The sequence below is a fragment of the Haliaeetus leucocephalus genome, unplaced genomic scaffold (assembly GCF_000737465.1).
Source record: "Haliaeetus leucocephalus isolate CR32 unplaced genomic scaffold, Haliaeetus_leucocephalus-4.0 Scaffold194, whole genome shotgun sequence".
Taxonomy (NCBI): domain Eukaryota; kingdom Metazoa; phylum Chordata; class Aves; order Accipitriformes; family Accipitridae; genus Haliaeetus; species Haliaeetus leucocephalus.
Genome location: NW_010972630.1, coordinates 224,882 through 238,551, shown reverse-complemented (window position 1 = coordinate 238,551; position 13,670 = coordinate 224,882). Strand labels below are relative to the sequence as shown.

General features: G+C 35.1%; 1 protein-coding gene across 1 annotated transcript in view; it reads right to left on the bottom strand.

Annotated features, from left to right (window-relative positions):
• SPEF2 (sperm flagellar 2) overlaps positions 1-13,670 on the bottom strand; it is an 87,954-nt gene that overhangs the window by 50,314 nt on the left and 23,970 nt on the right. The window contains 9 exon segments of the mRNA XM_010565640.1: positions 1,201-1,358; positions 2,185-2,289; positions 4,032-4,283; positions 5,147-5,250; positions 6,071-6,155; positions 8,828-8,895; positions 9,108-9,238; positions 9,706-9,925; positions 13,356-13,524. Coding sequence (XP_010563942.1) covers positions 1,201-1,358; positions 2,185-2,289; positions 4,032-4,283; positions 5,147-5,250; positions 6,071-6,155; positions 8,828-8,895; positions 9,108-9,238; positions 9,706-9,925; positions 13,356-13,524 — 1,292 coding nt within the window.

The window sequence follows — 13,670 nt, the reverse complement described above, 5'->3', positions numbered from 1 at the left end:
AAAAGAACAAAACTCTTGGCCACATAAAATATTCCAACTACTTCAGTTTCTGCTAAATATTTTGAGAACAAGAATCTGTATTTAGCTTTACCATGTCACTCCCAGAATGCTACTGATGTCTGACTCATTAACATACATTCTCATACCTCTGTTCTGCTTATATAAACCTAATAGTGAAGGACAGCTTGGTATCTATCAACATAAATATGAAATTAGTCATTATTAACCGACCACAGGGATTATTTCTCCACAGGGAGTAAATAGTCCTTACAGTACTTCTACAAGATAGCTAGATTCTAACCAGAAAATCTCAATTCCATTTGCATCAATAGGAATTTTGCCATTAACTCCAGCAGGGCTATGAATTGTATCAAGGACATAAAAAAACCCAATTCCAACCAGGTGCTTCTTTGAAAATGTTCCATCCAGTTTTCTGTCAGGTGTGATATCTCAAAGAATTTTTCATGAACTGGAAACCTTGTGCAGGAGTAGAGGTCTAAACTTTTACTGGTAGTGCTTTCCAAGACAATAGCTTTTTGGGGGGGGGGGGGGGCATAGAAGACACATCAAGACTTTCTTGTAATAATTGTGAAGAAAAAAACTGGTTATTCAGAAGTCCTGGTTTACTTGATGCGTCTTTCCCCCTGGATACTTCATCTTTTTTGCTTTTTAATTTTTAAATTATTCTTTCCTTTGGGGTAATTAAGAAAAAAAATGGAATAAGCATGCACCAAAACACATGCCAAAATCATTCCAAGTTATCCATGTTTTTAAGCTGCTGCTGATAAATGAATATATGTTAATAATGGCAAGTTAGTCTTTCTTATACCATTATGCTATCCCACATGGTGAAGATGCTAGCTGCAATATTTAAACCAGGAAGGACTGAATTTAGTAATCCTTTACTTTATGGAATTTAAATAAATCCAACTGACACTTTCTTTTAAATATTTTAAAACTTTTTCTCAAATGATCTTTACAATTATGTGAAATTGGTCCATATCCTCTGAAAAGGTAAAAACACAACAGAAAAGTTCAGAGTTCTGGTGCAGTTATCATTAACTCACACATCCCCAAAGTCTTGCAGGGCCAGTGACAAGTGATGTTTCCATATAGTTTTATATATTAATATTAGTGTTAATTATAAAGAACAAAGTCTTTTCTTACTGAACTGTAAAAAGTAAGAATAGGAAAACTTACTTCTATTCTGGTTTTTGGCAATTTCTTCCATTATAATTTCCTTCACTGTTTCACACACAAGACTTTCTTCTGTCTCTGCATTGACTTTAACTAGAGTACTTTGATGGACTGAAAACCATTTCTCTAATTTTGGCCATGTGTCTAGAAAGCTTGAAATTCTACAAAAATCATATTAATGTATGAAATTAAAATCTAACTAATGGAAAATCAAACATTTTCCCAAATTAATAAACAAAAGAAAAAGCAAACCATCTAATTTAATACTAAAACAAATCCAGGTAATATTCTTTGCAAAATAATACTCCATCCACATCAAACCTTTAATTTTCAACACAGGAAAACGTTCAAAATCCTACTGTTAACTAGTCTTATATATTTCTTACTCTTTCTTGTCACAAGCTAAACCTACTTTCTTATATCACAACTAAAACAATAATAATCAATAATAAATTAGTCTGAAATAGTTAATAGTATCAAATATTCAGAAACAAAACTTGTTCTTGATTTTGCTCTTTATGTAAAGTTAAACATCAAATGATTCAGTAAAAAATAGAAAACTGATTGTTTTTTATAAACGTAAAAGTGGAAGATACCATTTTAGAAAATCTGCAATTGAAATCAAGTGCATTTCACTCAAGGGCATTCACATGATGTATGACATATGTCAGATATATGTATGCATAGATACATATATATACGTATATGTATACATATGGTTCATGGTTCATGCAATATATATCTGAAAAAGAAATTTTCCTTGGAAGAATACCCTGGAAATGCAAAACACAAGAATTCTTAACTATTAGGATTATTTATATTGTGCCAAAAATGAAAGTACTCTTTAGGCTCCGTGTTAGAGGAACTCCTAAGTAAATTCTTAACATCAGGCATGTCAGCACTATCATGGATCACATATGAGATTCAGATTAATTACATGCCTAAACATCTGGCTGAAGCAACTTTTTTGTACTTCATATAACATACCTATGTAGCACCTGGTCCCTGGCTAAGTCTATCTTCTCTTCTAGGATTTCAGCATCTGAATTTTTATTGTTGTTCTCCTGTTCAGTTTGAGATGACTTCGATTTACTTGCTGTGTGGAAAACAGGATATATAAGCATATATTGAAAAAGGCAATTATGCAGGTAGTTATTCACCCAAAGCAAGGTAATTATTTAAAGAAAAATTTCAGTGTTCCTTGATATTACATTTCTCCACTTAAAAATTGGGTACCAAACTTCCTAAAAGAAAGCAAAGTCAGGGAAATATAAAATTAAACTGGAAAGGACCTGAAGACAGTGTCTGCCTCTTCCTCTGTTTAAATGCATAGCCAATTATAACACTAACATATCCTGATGGATGCTTTGCAGTCATAGAAATCCCCAGTTGTAGAGAGCATTCCTGTAGGTAGACTGTTTCAGGTTTATCTATTGTAACAGTTAGAAGGTGTTTTCCCAGCCTAATCTGAATCTTCCTTGAAGTAACTAGTCCTTTTCACAACAATGGGCACATATTCCACTGCATCAGAAGACAAGGTATTCTCTCTCTCTGAGTCTTCTCTAAAGTTAAAAAACACTCTTATTAATCAGAAATAAGCCAATTTTTATAGATTTCTGATTTTTTTATTGTTCTTTTGACTCTTTCTATCACCACGTGACATCTTACAAAAAAAATTGTTTGAATTTCTGAGATTACATCAGGTATTATGACATTTTCAAAGTTTTTTTGGCAACACAAGTTCTTTAAATTAATAAGAATTTCCAGTGTCTACAGATTTATCTGTACCGCATTGTTAGCAGAAGCTCTAATGATTTTACCTCATCATCACTCCTACCTATACATAAAAGTTAAGAGTAGATGGTGCTTTAGTTCAAGCCACATGCCATGTAAATGCTGCAGTGAAAACAATGAAAAGGAATCTCCTTATAATTTGGACAATATGGGACATAAAAAAAGAACTTTGGTTTTGCCAAGGTGAGTAAGGGCAATTAAAAATGTGTGGGCTGGAAGTGAAAGAGCCCTCTAAAAGCCTTTGATGCCTTTGCCTTTTTGGCCAAAACTGACAATTTCTGATTGTTCACTGACTAACTGATGACAAGACAAAGGCAGTAATCAATAGGGAATGAATGTTGGCACTCCCAGGGAATGAATGTTGGCACATCACTTTGTTTAAAATTTCCTTCAGCCCTTTCCAAATGTGTCTCCTGGAGAAAAATACTATTTACACACACTCATTTGTAATGAGGCATATTTCTGCATCTGTTGTTAACTTGTGTTTTTTCCAGCTGCTGTTTTATGTGATGTCTAACACCAGCCACTGTGCTATCTCAGGTCCAGTAAGAATTCAGTACAAATATAAACAAGTACATACACATGCACTTGCACACTTCTGATCTGCCTCTGAAACAAATAAAAGTTATTGAAATAACATGGAAGCATTCAAGGTGATAATACACAATGAAAGTGATACTGTGAGATGTAGAGCAATTGTACAGTAATGCTATTTTACTCCAATAAGTACAACTTAGAGTTATAACTGGTTAATAATGCTTGGGATTAATGTGTTACTTATACTTAGTCATGTACTTTTAGACAGCTGAAGTTAAAAGGGGCCTTAGAAATGGAGAACAAAGCTGTCAAGAAATCTAAACAATTTCTAATTTCATAATTGTCAGAGGAAAATATAGAGATTATATAATTTAGTATTTTTAATTAAAATATGCAACTTGCTAAGTGCTCACAATTTAGCCATTTCAGTATTATAACAATCTTTACATTCCCCATACATCAGAATCCGCTTGCCATTTTCCTTTGTTAAAGTAGTTGAAAACTTACACTTCAAATTAGCCAGACGTTTCAGTACCGCAGTGTCTGAAATATCCAATAATACAGAAACATCAAATGCAGGTGAGGTAACAGGAGGCTTGTTAGGGGCTCTGGGATCTGTGACAAGTGAGAGCTTTCCAGAATTTGCATCTTTTGTTTCTGGATCAATCCCTATATAGGCTTTTTCAAATAGTTTTGCCTGATTAATTGTCATTGGAAACCCATCCACAATCCACCCCTTCTCTGGTGGTGTTTGGCTAAAAGTAAATGAAGGACCAGAATTATACATTGAATTGATAGCATAATAATAACACCTAAAGAAGAGCTTGTCATAGCAGTCTTTCATTCTGAATTTAGTATATTAAATATCATGATGAATACAGAATGACAGACATAATTAAACTGTAAAGCAATGGATTTTAAATCAGAAAAATAACCTTAAGCCTAACTAAAAGTGAAAAAAATCAAAACCAAAACAATTTTTGCTGTCTTGATAAAAAAAGTTTTCAAAAACACTCTCTATACAGACTACGATCAGAGGTGTAATTTCCCTATTTTGTCTACTAACTTTTCCACTAATGTAACAAATAGAAAAATCTGTTTTGTAACTTTAAAACATACTAATGGGAGTAATATAACTTAAATGGTATTCATGTGGGAACTTAAGTGCTAATTGCACATCAGGGTAGTTGAGACAATTTTCTGCCAAACAAGTAGACAAAAAAAAAAAGTAACCTAACTGCAGAAGTATGAATACTTGGACTATGCATTTCACAAAATCTAAAAGAAAAAATACTAGCATGTGCTGAATAGCTTCCAACTAAGAAACAAGATAGAGGCGTTAGTTATATTTAATGACTATGTGATAGTCGTGCATATTTTTACTTACCTTCAGTAGTGTACAATAATGTCCGCATAATTTAGGGCTAGACTCTACTGCTAGCATTCTACTGCTAGCATAAAATGAGCATTAACTAACTTCACTAATTAGCTCCACTTTCCAAGTTGAAGACTCCAGTGTTTAAAAAATATCTTAATAAAGAGAAATGGCTGAATTTGGACTACATCTGGATAATTACATTGTAAATAAGTGAGGAAAAAAAGCTATACAGTTTCATACTTAATGGCTTCCATTAGGATGTCAATTAGTAATTCATCAGGAATACTTTTTCCTTTCTTCAACAATTTCTGTGATGCGGCACCAAGCTGGGCACGCACAGATAGCTGTGGAAGAGCACAGAGTAAGACTAATATACTCAGAACATTCACAACACTCACTGTTAATAAGAGTATGAGTCTACTTTATATATTATACATTATTTATTTATTATTTAAATTTCATGTTTATTGTGTGATTTATTTATATTTAATATTTATTGTTATCTAGTAAGGAGAAATAGTTTCAACTGATATGAAAAAGGCCTAAATGAAATCTCCAACTGATTTCCATCATTACACCCATGGAAATGCCAGACAGAAACAAGGTTGAGAAACAAAGGATATGAAGGCCAAGAAATAAAAAATTAAGTGTCCTGGTTCTAAGCTTATTCTGATTTTCAGTACCATAAATCCACTGACAGTTTCCTACAGCAGCATTTAACTTCATTAGTTCTACAGGGATGCTTTCATATCTTAGCTTTCGAAGTATTTTCCAGTGAGCAATAAAGTCAAAGAGATCATTGTAGAATTAAATTTTTTTTAACATAAAGAGAAGAAACCTTGTCAAGGAATGAATGATCTGCTTGGCAGCAGCAAGATCAGGAATATATTTTTGCTAACTCAGAAATTACATAGGAAGTACCATATCTTATGTTAATGGGACATTTAACAAGAAAATATAGAACTTTAACAATATGTACAACTCTAACCAACATACACAGGAATAGATTTTCACAATAAACCCTTTTCATATTTCATACAGAAAATGCTTGCAGTAAGGACAACAAATTAATTCAGAATGATGAAAGGGTGTCACTATTTAAGTCATTTAACCTTTTTAACTAATGCATCTTTATAAAGTAGAAGCTAAAATTGGATTACAAACCTTGGATAGGCCATCCTGACTGCTATCTGATATGAACTCTTGCCCAGATGGATCCTTTTTGACAGGACAATTTCCTAAAACAGGTATATTATAAAGTTTTACAATTCTATTACTATTATATTTATTACTATAGATTAATAAGAAAAGTATATGCCTCATTATTGTTCTTTGAACAAATCAATATAGAAGGTTTATACAATTGTTAGAATCATAAGATCATTGATTAATTCAGGTTAGAAGCAACTTCTGGAGGTTCAAGCAATCTTCTGCTTAAAGTGGCATCAGTTAAAAGGTCAGACCAGGTAGCTCAGTTGTCTACCCAGTTTGATGTTTACAACCTCCAAGGATGGAGACTACACTACCTCTCAGGCAATTTGTTCCAATGTTTGATGGTTCTCATGCGGAAAAGGCCTTGTCTTATGTCTAGTCAGAAGTGCAACAAGAAGGACTTTTACAGGTATCTCCATACCAAAAGGAAAGCTAGGGAAAATGTGGGCCTGCTGAAAGAGACATGCAAAAAGAATGAGGTATCCCAAGCCCCTGAGACTAGGAGGAAAGTCTGCAGCAAGAAAGATTTACCCTTGGTGGAGGGGGATCAGCTTAAGGAACACTTAAATAAACTGGAAATACACAAGACCATGGGACCTGATGGCATATACCCACACATGCTGAGGGACCTGGCCAATGTCACTGCTAGGCCACTCTCAATAATCTTTGAAAAGTCCTGGTGATTGGGGGAGATTCCTAGGACTAGAAGAATGCAACTGCCACTCCTCTCTCCAAGGAAAGCAAGAAGGGGGAATTGGGGATGTACAAGCCAGCCAGCCTCCCTTTAGTCCCTACGAACTGATGGAGCAAATAAGCATGGAAACCATTCCCAAGTATATTAAGGACAAGAAGATGACTGGGGTTGTCAGCGTGGGTTTATGAAGGGGAAATCATGCCTGACTAACCTGACAACCTTCTACAATGAGGTGGTGGGCTCAGTGGTTGAGAGAAGGTCAGCGTATGCTGTTTAAATTGACTTTTGACACTGTCTTCCTTAACATCTTCATAGACAAACTGATGAGGTATGGACTAGGTAAGTGGGCAGTGAGGTGGACTAAAAACTGGCTGAACTGCCAGGCTGAAGGGGTTGTGATCAGCAGTGTGAAGTGCAGCTGACAGTCAGCGATTAGCGGTGTAGCCCAAGTGCTGATTCCGAGACTAGTGCTGTTTAACATCTTCATTAATGACCTGCATGATTGAGACAGAGTGCACTCTCAGCAAGTGTGCAGATGATACGAAACTGGAAGGGGTGGTTGATACACCAGATGATTGTGCTGCCCTTCAGAGAGACCTTGATGGGATGGAGAAGAGGGCTGACAGGAATCTCGTCAAGTTCAGCAAAGGGAAATGCAAAGTCCTGCGTCTGGTGAGGAAACCCCTATGCCTTCAGTACCAGCTGGGGGGCCAACTGTCTTGAAAGCAGCTTTGCAGAGAAGGGCCTGGAGGCCCTGGAGGAGAACTAGTTGACCATGAGCCAGCAATGTGCCCTTGCAGCAAAGAAGACCAACAGCATCCTGGACCACATTAAGAAGATATGGCACTAGTGAGACCACATCCGGAGTGCTGTGTCCTGTTTGGGACTCCCCGGTGTAGGAAAGGCATGGATGTATTCGACCAGGCCCAGAGAAAGGCCCTGATGATTACTAAGGTCTGGGAGTATCTGACATATGAGGAGAAGCTGAGAGCTGGGACTGTTCAGCCTGGAGAAGAGAAGGCCTGAGGGGAATCTTATCAATTTGTAGAAATATCTGGGCTGCGGAAGGGAGTAAAAAAAACAGAGGCAGACTCTTCTTAGTGGTGCCAATTAAAATTACAAAAGGCAACAGACATAAACTGAAACACAGGAAATTGCATTTAAACAGAAAAATACTAACTGTAAGGGTTATGGACTATTGGAACATGTTGCTCACTGAGGTTGTGGAGTCTCTATCCTTGGAGATGTTCAGCATCCAAGTGAACATAGTCCTGAACAACCTGCAGTAGTGACCCTGCTTTGAGGAGGAGGATTGGACTAGACGATTTCCAGACGTCCCTTCTACCCTCAATCATTCTGTAATTCTAAGCTTAGGTGGCTGAGCCCAATGTCAGTTCCTTTGTTGGTAAGATCTGTTGCAAAGAAAGGTGAGGGGAGAAGGTGAGGGGAGATGAAGGCTTGCCCTTTCTTCCTTTGGAAGCTGCTTTTAAGCTGAAGTTCTCATCCTGGACCCTGCCTGTGGTACTTCACATCTGTGTAGCAGCCATTTCTGCACCCTGTATCCTGTCGCCTTGATCTGACCCTGATCCACACCTGCTGACTTGAGTGCTTGGCTTGACTTCAGACTTGCTTCACTGGCAGAATTTCTGGGTTATCACCAGACTGAGGTTCACACTGATCAATGTCTCTGGAATATAGTGACCCTGACTTCAGACAATATCCTCACTCATTGTTGGTCAATGTTGGTGCTTCCTGCTTTGCTATTGCATTCGTCACCTAGCTCACCTTCCTTCATGGAGCAGCCTGCACTTGCTGCTCCCCAACACTAGGAATGTGTGGGAACAGGAAATTCATAATGGAAACTACTGTGAAAACTCAGATGTCATGGATACTGCCATGGATACTACAAGAGAAAGGAGAATTGCTATGTAAATCTACTAAGATAAGAATTAAAACTAAATTGTATAAACTATATATACATATATAAATAAAATACACACACACCTTTGGTTCCATTAGTAGATGTTTCTGTTTGGAGTTTATTTAGAACTTTTGGTGGTGATTTTGATAAGTTCTTCTGGACCTTGTATCAATTATGAAAAGAAATGGATTAGAAAGGAAACTACATATTACAGGAAAAACAAGCCTGTCAATTCAAGCTGACTCTTGAAGACTTGTAAGTCAAAACAGAATTAAGTTTGAGTAAAAAAAAAGAAACAATATTCTTTCCTCTTTATATATTTCATTCTCACCTTCCTGTTGGAGCCAAACCCAAAATCAACAAAAAATGCTTACCTCATTTTTTTCCCCGGAACTCTCTGCTTCTTGTAGAATCACATTGTGCTCACTTTTCACTTCATTTTTAAGAAAAGCTTGGATGGCTTCCTGAACCAGAGTATCAACGGATAGTACCTGAATATTGCAAACTAATATACAAAAAAATGAGATCACTTACACAGTTTGAGTTGAGCATACATACAGAGAGACTATTAATCGCAATTAAGTGAATGATTTCATTTGGGCTGTTGATGAAAGTTGCTTCCACTGTCTCTTCTCTGTAGCCACTGCACAGTGTGTCCCCACAATCACCTAGCTATCTTGCTAGTCTCTTCTATAACAAATATCCCCAGAGAATCTGCCAAAAGCATCTTCAAATTCTTAATGCAGAAGTAATACTATATGAACACTATATTCAACTTCAAGTGTTTTTAATTTTATTTTGGAAGATAATGAATGAATGACTTGCAACCAATCCCTGCAAAATACCGATGCATCTGAGGTTCAAGGATTAGTAATGCAAGGATTTGCCCAAACAATTTTCATTTTAAGAGTGGGATTTCAATGCAAATAAACATTTTTAAGAATTTTAGGGGAAAAAAAGAAAAATCTCTACCTTTTTCAATAAACTTTGCACAGGTAGTTTTTCCACTAAAAAGTTTTCCCAAAATACATCCCTTGATAGGAAATGGAGGAAATAAAGGTAGTGAAGATTTGGGTTTTGGAGGATAGAAAATCTCCATCAGTCTACGAAGCACATGACCCAGTATGTTATTATTAAGAGGAGGTTTGTTTTCACTGTTCTCTTCAGTTGGGCACCATTCCCCTGTCATACTCTGTATAAATGACAAATTACCAAATAATTTGTCAATATGCCTTGTCTTTCATCTTTCTAGATATATGTATTTATACACAAACACAATACATAAAATAACCAAATCTGAATAGTACTAAATATTTGTTAGAGTAGACCCTTGTTAAAAGCTATAATTATGTCATAATCATTAAGCATTTATTGATACTCACTAATACCTAGTTGAGAGAGACAAGTACTCCTACCAACTTCTTTCATAGAGTCTGAGAATCATTTTTTTTAATTCCATAAACATGAAAAATCATTTCACCAATACCACAGAATGAATCAGTAGCAGATTTTTGGAATAGAAGCCCAATAGCCTAATATTCAGCATTCTAAAAACTGGGCAACATTATTGCCCAGTATCACACATAAATTTTTGAAAATTTTTACAGACAAAGGTTTCTAATATATATATTTGCCTAACACACATTCAATAGAGAGAAAAAACCCCAAAGCCCAACAACCCCAAACCAACCCAAACCAAACAAACCACCATATAATTCAAACAATTTTAAGGGAAGGACATACTGTCCTGGTTTCAGCTGGGATAGAGTTAACTGTCTTCCTAGTAGCTGGTACAGTGTTATGTTTTGAGTTCAGTATGCGAAGAATGTTGATAACACTGATGCTTTTGCTACTCTAATATACACTCTACCAGTATTGGATCTTATAACACTAGGAAAGTCCTGATGTGCACTTTATGCTATGAGAAACTAAAAGAGAACATTTTAGTATGCAGCATAATACTAGTCCTGTATTAATTATTATTTAGTGGCAAAGTCAAATGTGTCAGCAAGAGAAATTCCAACTAGGAAAAAAAAAAGAAGAAAAAAAATGTTCACAATGAGAGTGGTTAAGCACAGCAACAGGTTGGACAGAGAGTCTGTGGAACCTCTATCCTTGGAAATACTTGAAAGCTGACCAGACAAGGTACTGAGCAACCTTATCTGACTCAGAAGTTGGCCCTGCTTTGAGCAAAGACGTTGAACTAAATGACCTCCATATTCTTTTCAACCTAAACAATTGTATCATTCTATACATTAAATATTTAATAACCATTAGAAGCAGCAACCAGTTTCAAAGTTCTATTGAAATATACTGTTTTGAATTCATGTTCCAGGTACAATATGCAACCTTTTCCTGAACTTACTATCATGAATGATATATTGCCACAGCATACATTCTACTAATGGAACTTGATCAGTGTTGACTTTGAACGTATGTGCATTAGAGAGAATAACACAATGTAACTTAGTATCACTCTAATTGAAAATATCACTTATTTTTAATGAGTAAAAACAAAAAAAATCTTTGAGTTGCACAATATACCCTCTCTAATATATCTCAGAAAACGTCCTTCTTAATATGTAATTGAATAAGACATGCTTTAAAAAACCAAAACCTTGTCCCATCTGAACCATTCTTCCTTACTTCCTTAAACATGGAAGCAGAGATGGATTAGTTATTTTAAATTCTATCAGACTTGTAGGAAAAACGAATTCCAAATGGAATGGGCTCCCCATTTGAAGCACTCACCTTTCAGATTTCTTGCCCTTTTAACCAGAAGATTGCTAGACTGTACCTGTCTTGATCTAAAGTAGCTTACCTGTCAGAAACAAGTTTTCAGGTATCCAGGTGAGAGTTATTTAAGTCCCGGTCAAGACTCTTGATCAAAACTGGAAATTATTTGATATTTTGAGCACTGCCTACTGTTATGCTTGTTTCGGGTGATTCCATTAATTTATTTCCACAACTGATGATGTGGTAGTTTCCAAATATTTTCAGGCTCAATCTAATGTGGAATGTGCAACTCAATGATAGCACTGTATTTTGTTCTTGTATTTTATCAAATATATTTGATGCTTTCAGTCAGTATTCCTTGTGCAAACTTAGTATTCTTGAGAGATGCCAAATTGCCTGTGCTGGGCATTTTTCTCAAGGGTTAAGAAAATAAGCATAAACTTTGCCAGAATGCCCTGCAATACCCTTTTTTCTAGAAGCAATACTTTGACGGTATTGCTGTTTACTTAGATTTTTAGAATACATAAGTATGAACTGATGCCAACAATTTTAGACATGTCATATGATACCAGCTTTCGATTAATACTGATTCAGAAAGACATAAGACTAACAACATCTGGAAAAAAAAAAATTATGTGAATGTGCACTTGAAACAGACTGGTAGCAAAACAGAGGCTTTAAATGTGTCATTAAGTGTTTGTGACCTTCAGTGCCCTTACATCTAGGGAAGACTACAAGACTTTGTAATATAAACAACAATATGACTGAAAAAATTTTCATTAGCGTTCCCCAATAACTGTTCACTGCCTGTATGTCCTCCCTGTTCGTCTTGTACATATGCCTTTTTTCACCTAAAGAAACTGATCATGAAATCCATTACATGAGTTGATATGGTCTGCACAAGGACCTTATAAATAGATAAATCAGGTAAATATATGTTAACATTTAAACCAAAGTAAATTGAGCTGTCAGGCATTCATCACAAAACCTGTAACAAACATTTATACTCATTGCAAAAGAAAATGTACCAATTGATTCAGGATGTGGATAAAAGCACATATGTATTATAGTTATTATTTCCCAACAAGTCAAAGACAGGTTATTTGCCATGATAGCCATATGCTAGTTAAACAGATTATTTGAAAAGACTAAATATGTAGCGGGATTATTTTTTTTTCAAGGAAAAGCATTATTGATGTAATTTGGAAAAAAATTGTATAATACATTTTAACAGGGAAACATCAACAAAATTCATCTTTCACTTGCGAAATTACATTAATGTATTGACAAGTTGAAGAAAAGTTTTAAGGTACCCTGAAAAATAGTTACTTGTATTCTAATAGATGGTTAAGAAAAAATGTCAGCCATTTTTAATAATTTTCACAAACATTACCATCTTAAAATAAATGGATCACTCAAACCAATAAATCTTGCTAGAAAGCTTTCACTCAAAATTGCTAAAATTAAGACTATCAGGTTTTGTAACAGATGGAGTATTTAATTTTACTTGCTTTTGCTGGCTACTTTCTATTGCATTTTGAAACACGGTAGCATTAAGCACACTTTCAAATTCCTATTAGCTAAATATTAACTGCATTGCAATTAACATGTTGGTCCTATGAACTCAGGAAAGAAACATAATCAATGTTATATACAAGAATTAAATTGTACAAGTGTTTTAAAATTGCAGCAGTTCTCCAGTGCTACTAACATAAAATATAGCCATATATTTCGTATAGAACCTCAGGAAATTAAAAGAAAATGCATATCAAAATCTGATTTCAGAAACTAGTAAAAGAACAAAATGAAACATCACAACAAAATGTTTATGATTATGAAAAATCAAGGTGTATTATCTTCCATTATGTCTTATCAGTTTGATGTACCTTGTATTCACCATAATCTTTTTCATCTAACAGATTCATTTTATTCAGCTCTACAAGTTGTTCTGGGTTTGGTTCATTTGGCAAAGGTTGAATTGAGGCTTGTTCATACATTGGTTTTCCATTAAAAAAAATTTCCTTCCAATCAAGCATCAATTTTAATGGAATTCTGCTGCAAAGGGGGAAAAAAAAAGGAAAAAAAAAAAAAAAGAGTTCCAAACCAAAAATTAAAGGGGTTAGAAATTTGAGAATAGCGGATCCAAATTTACAAGAATCACAATCATGAAACAACCATATGCTAAACTAGATATAGTTTAT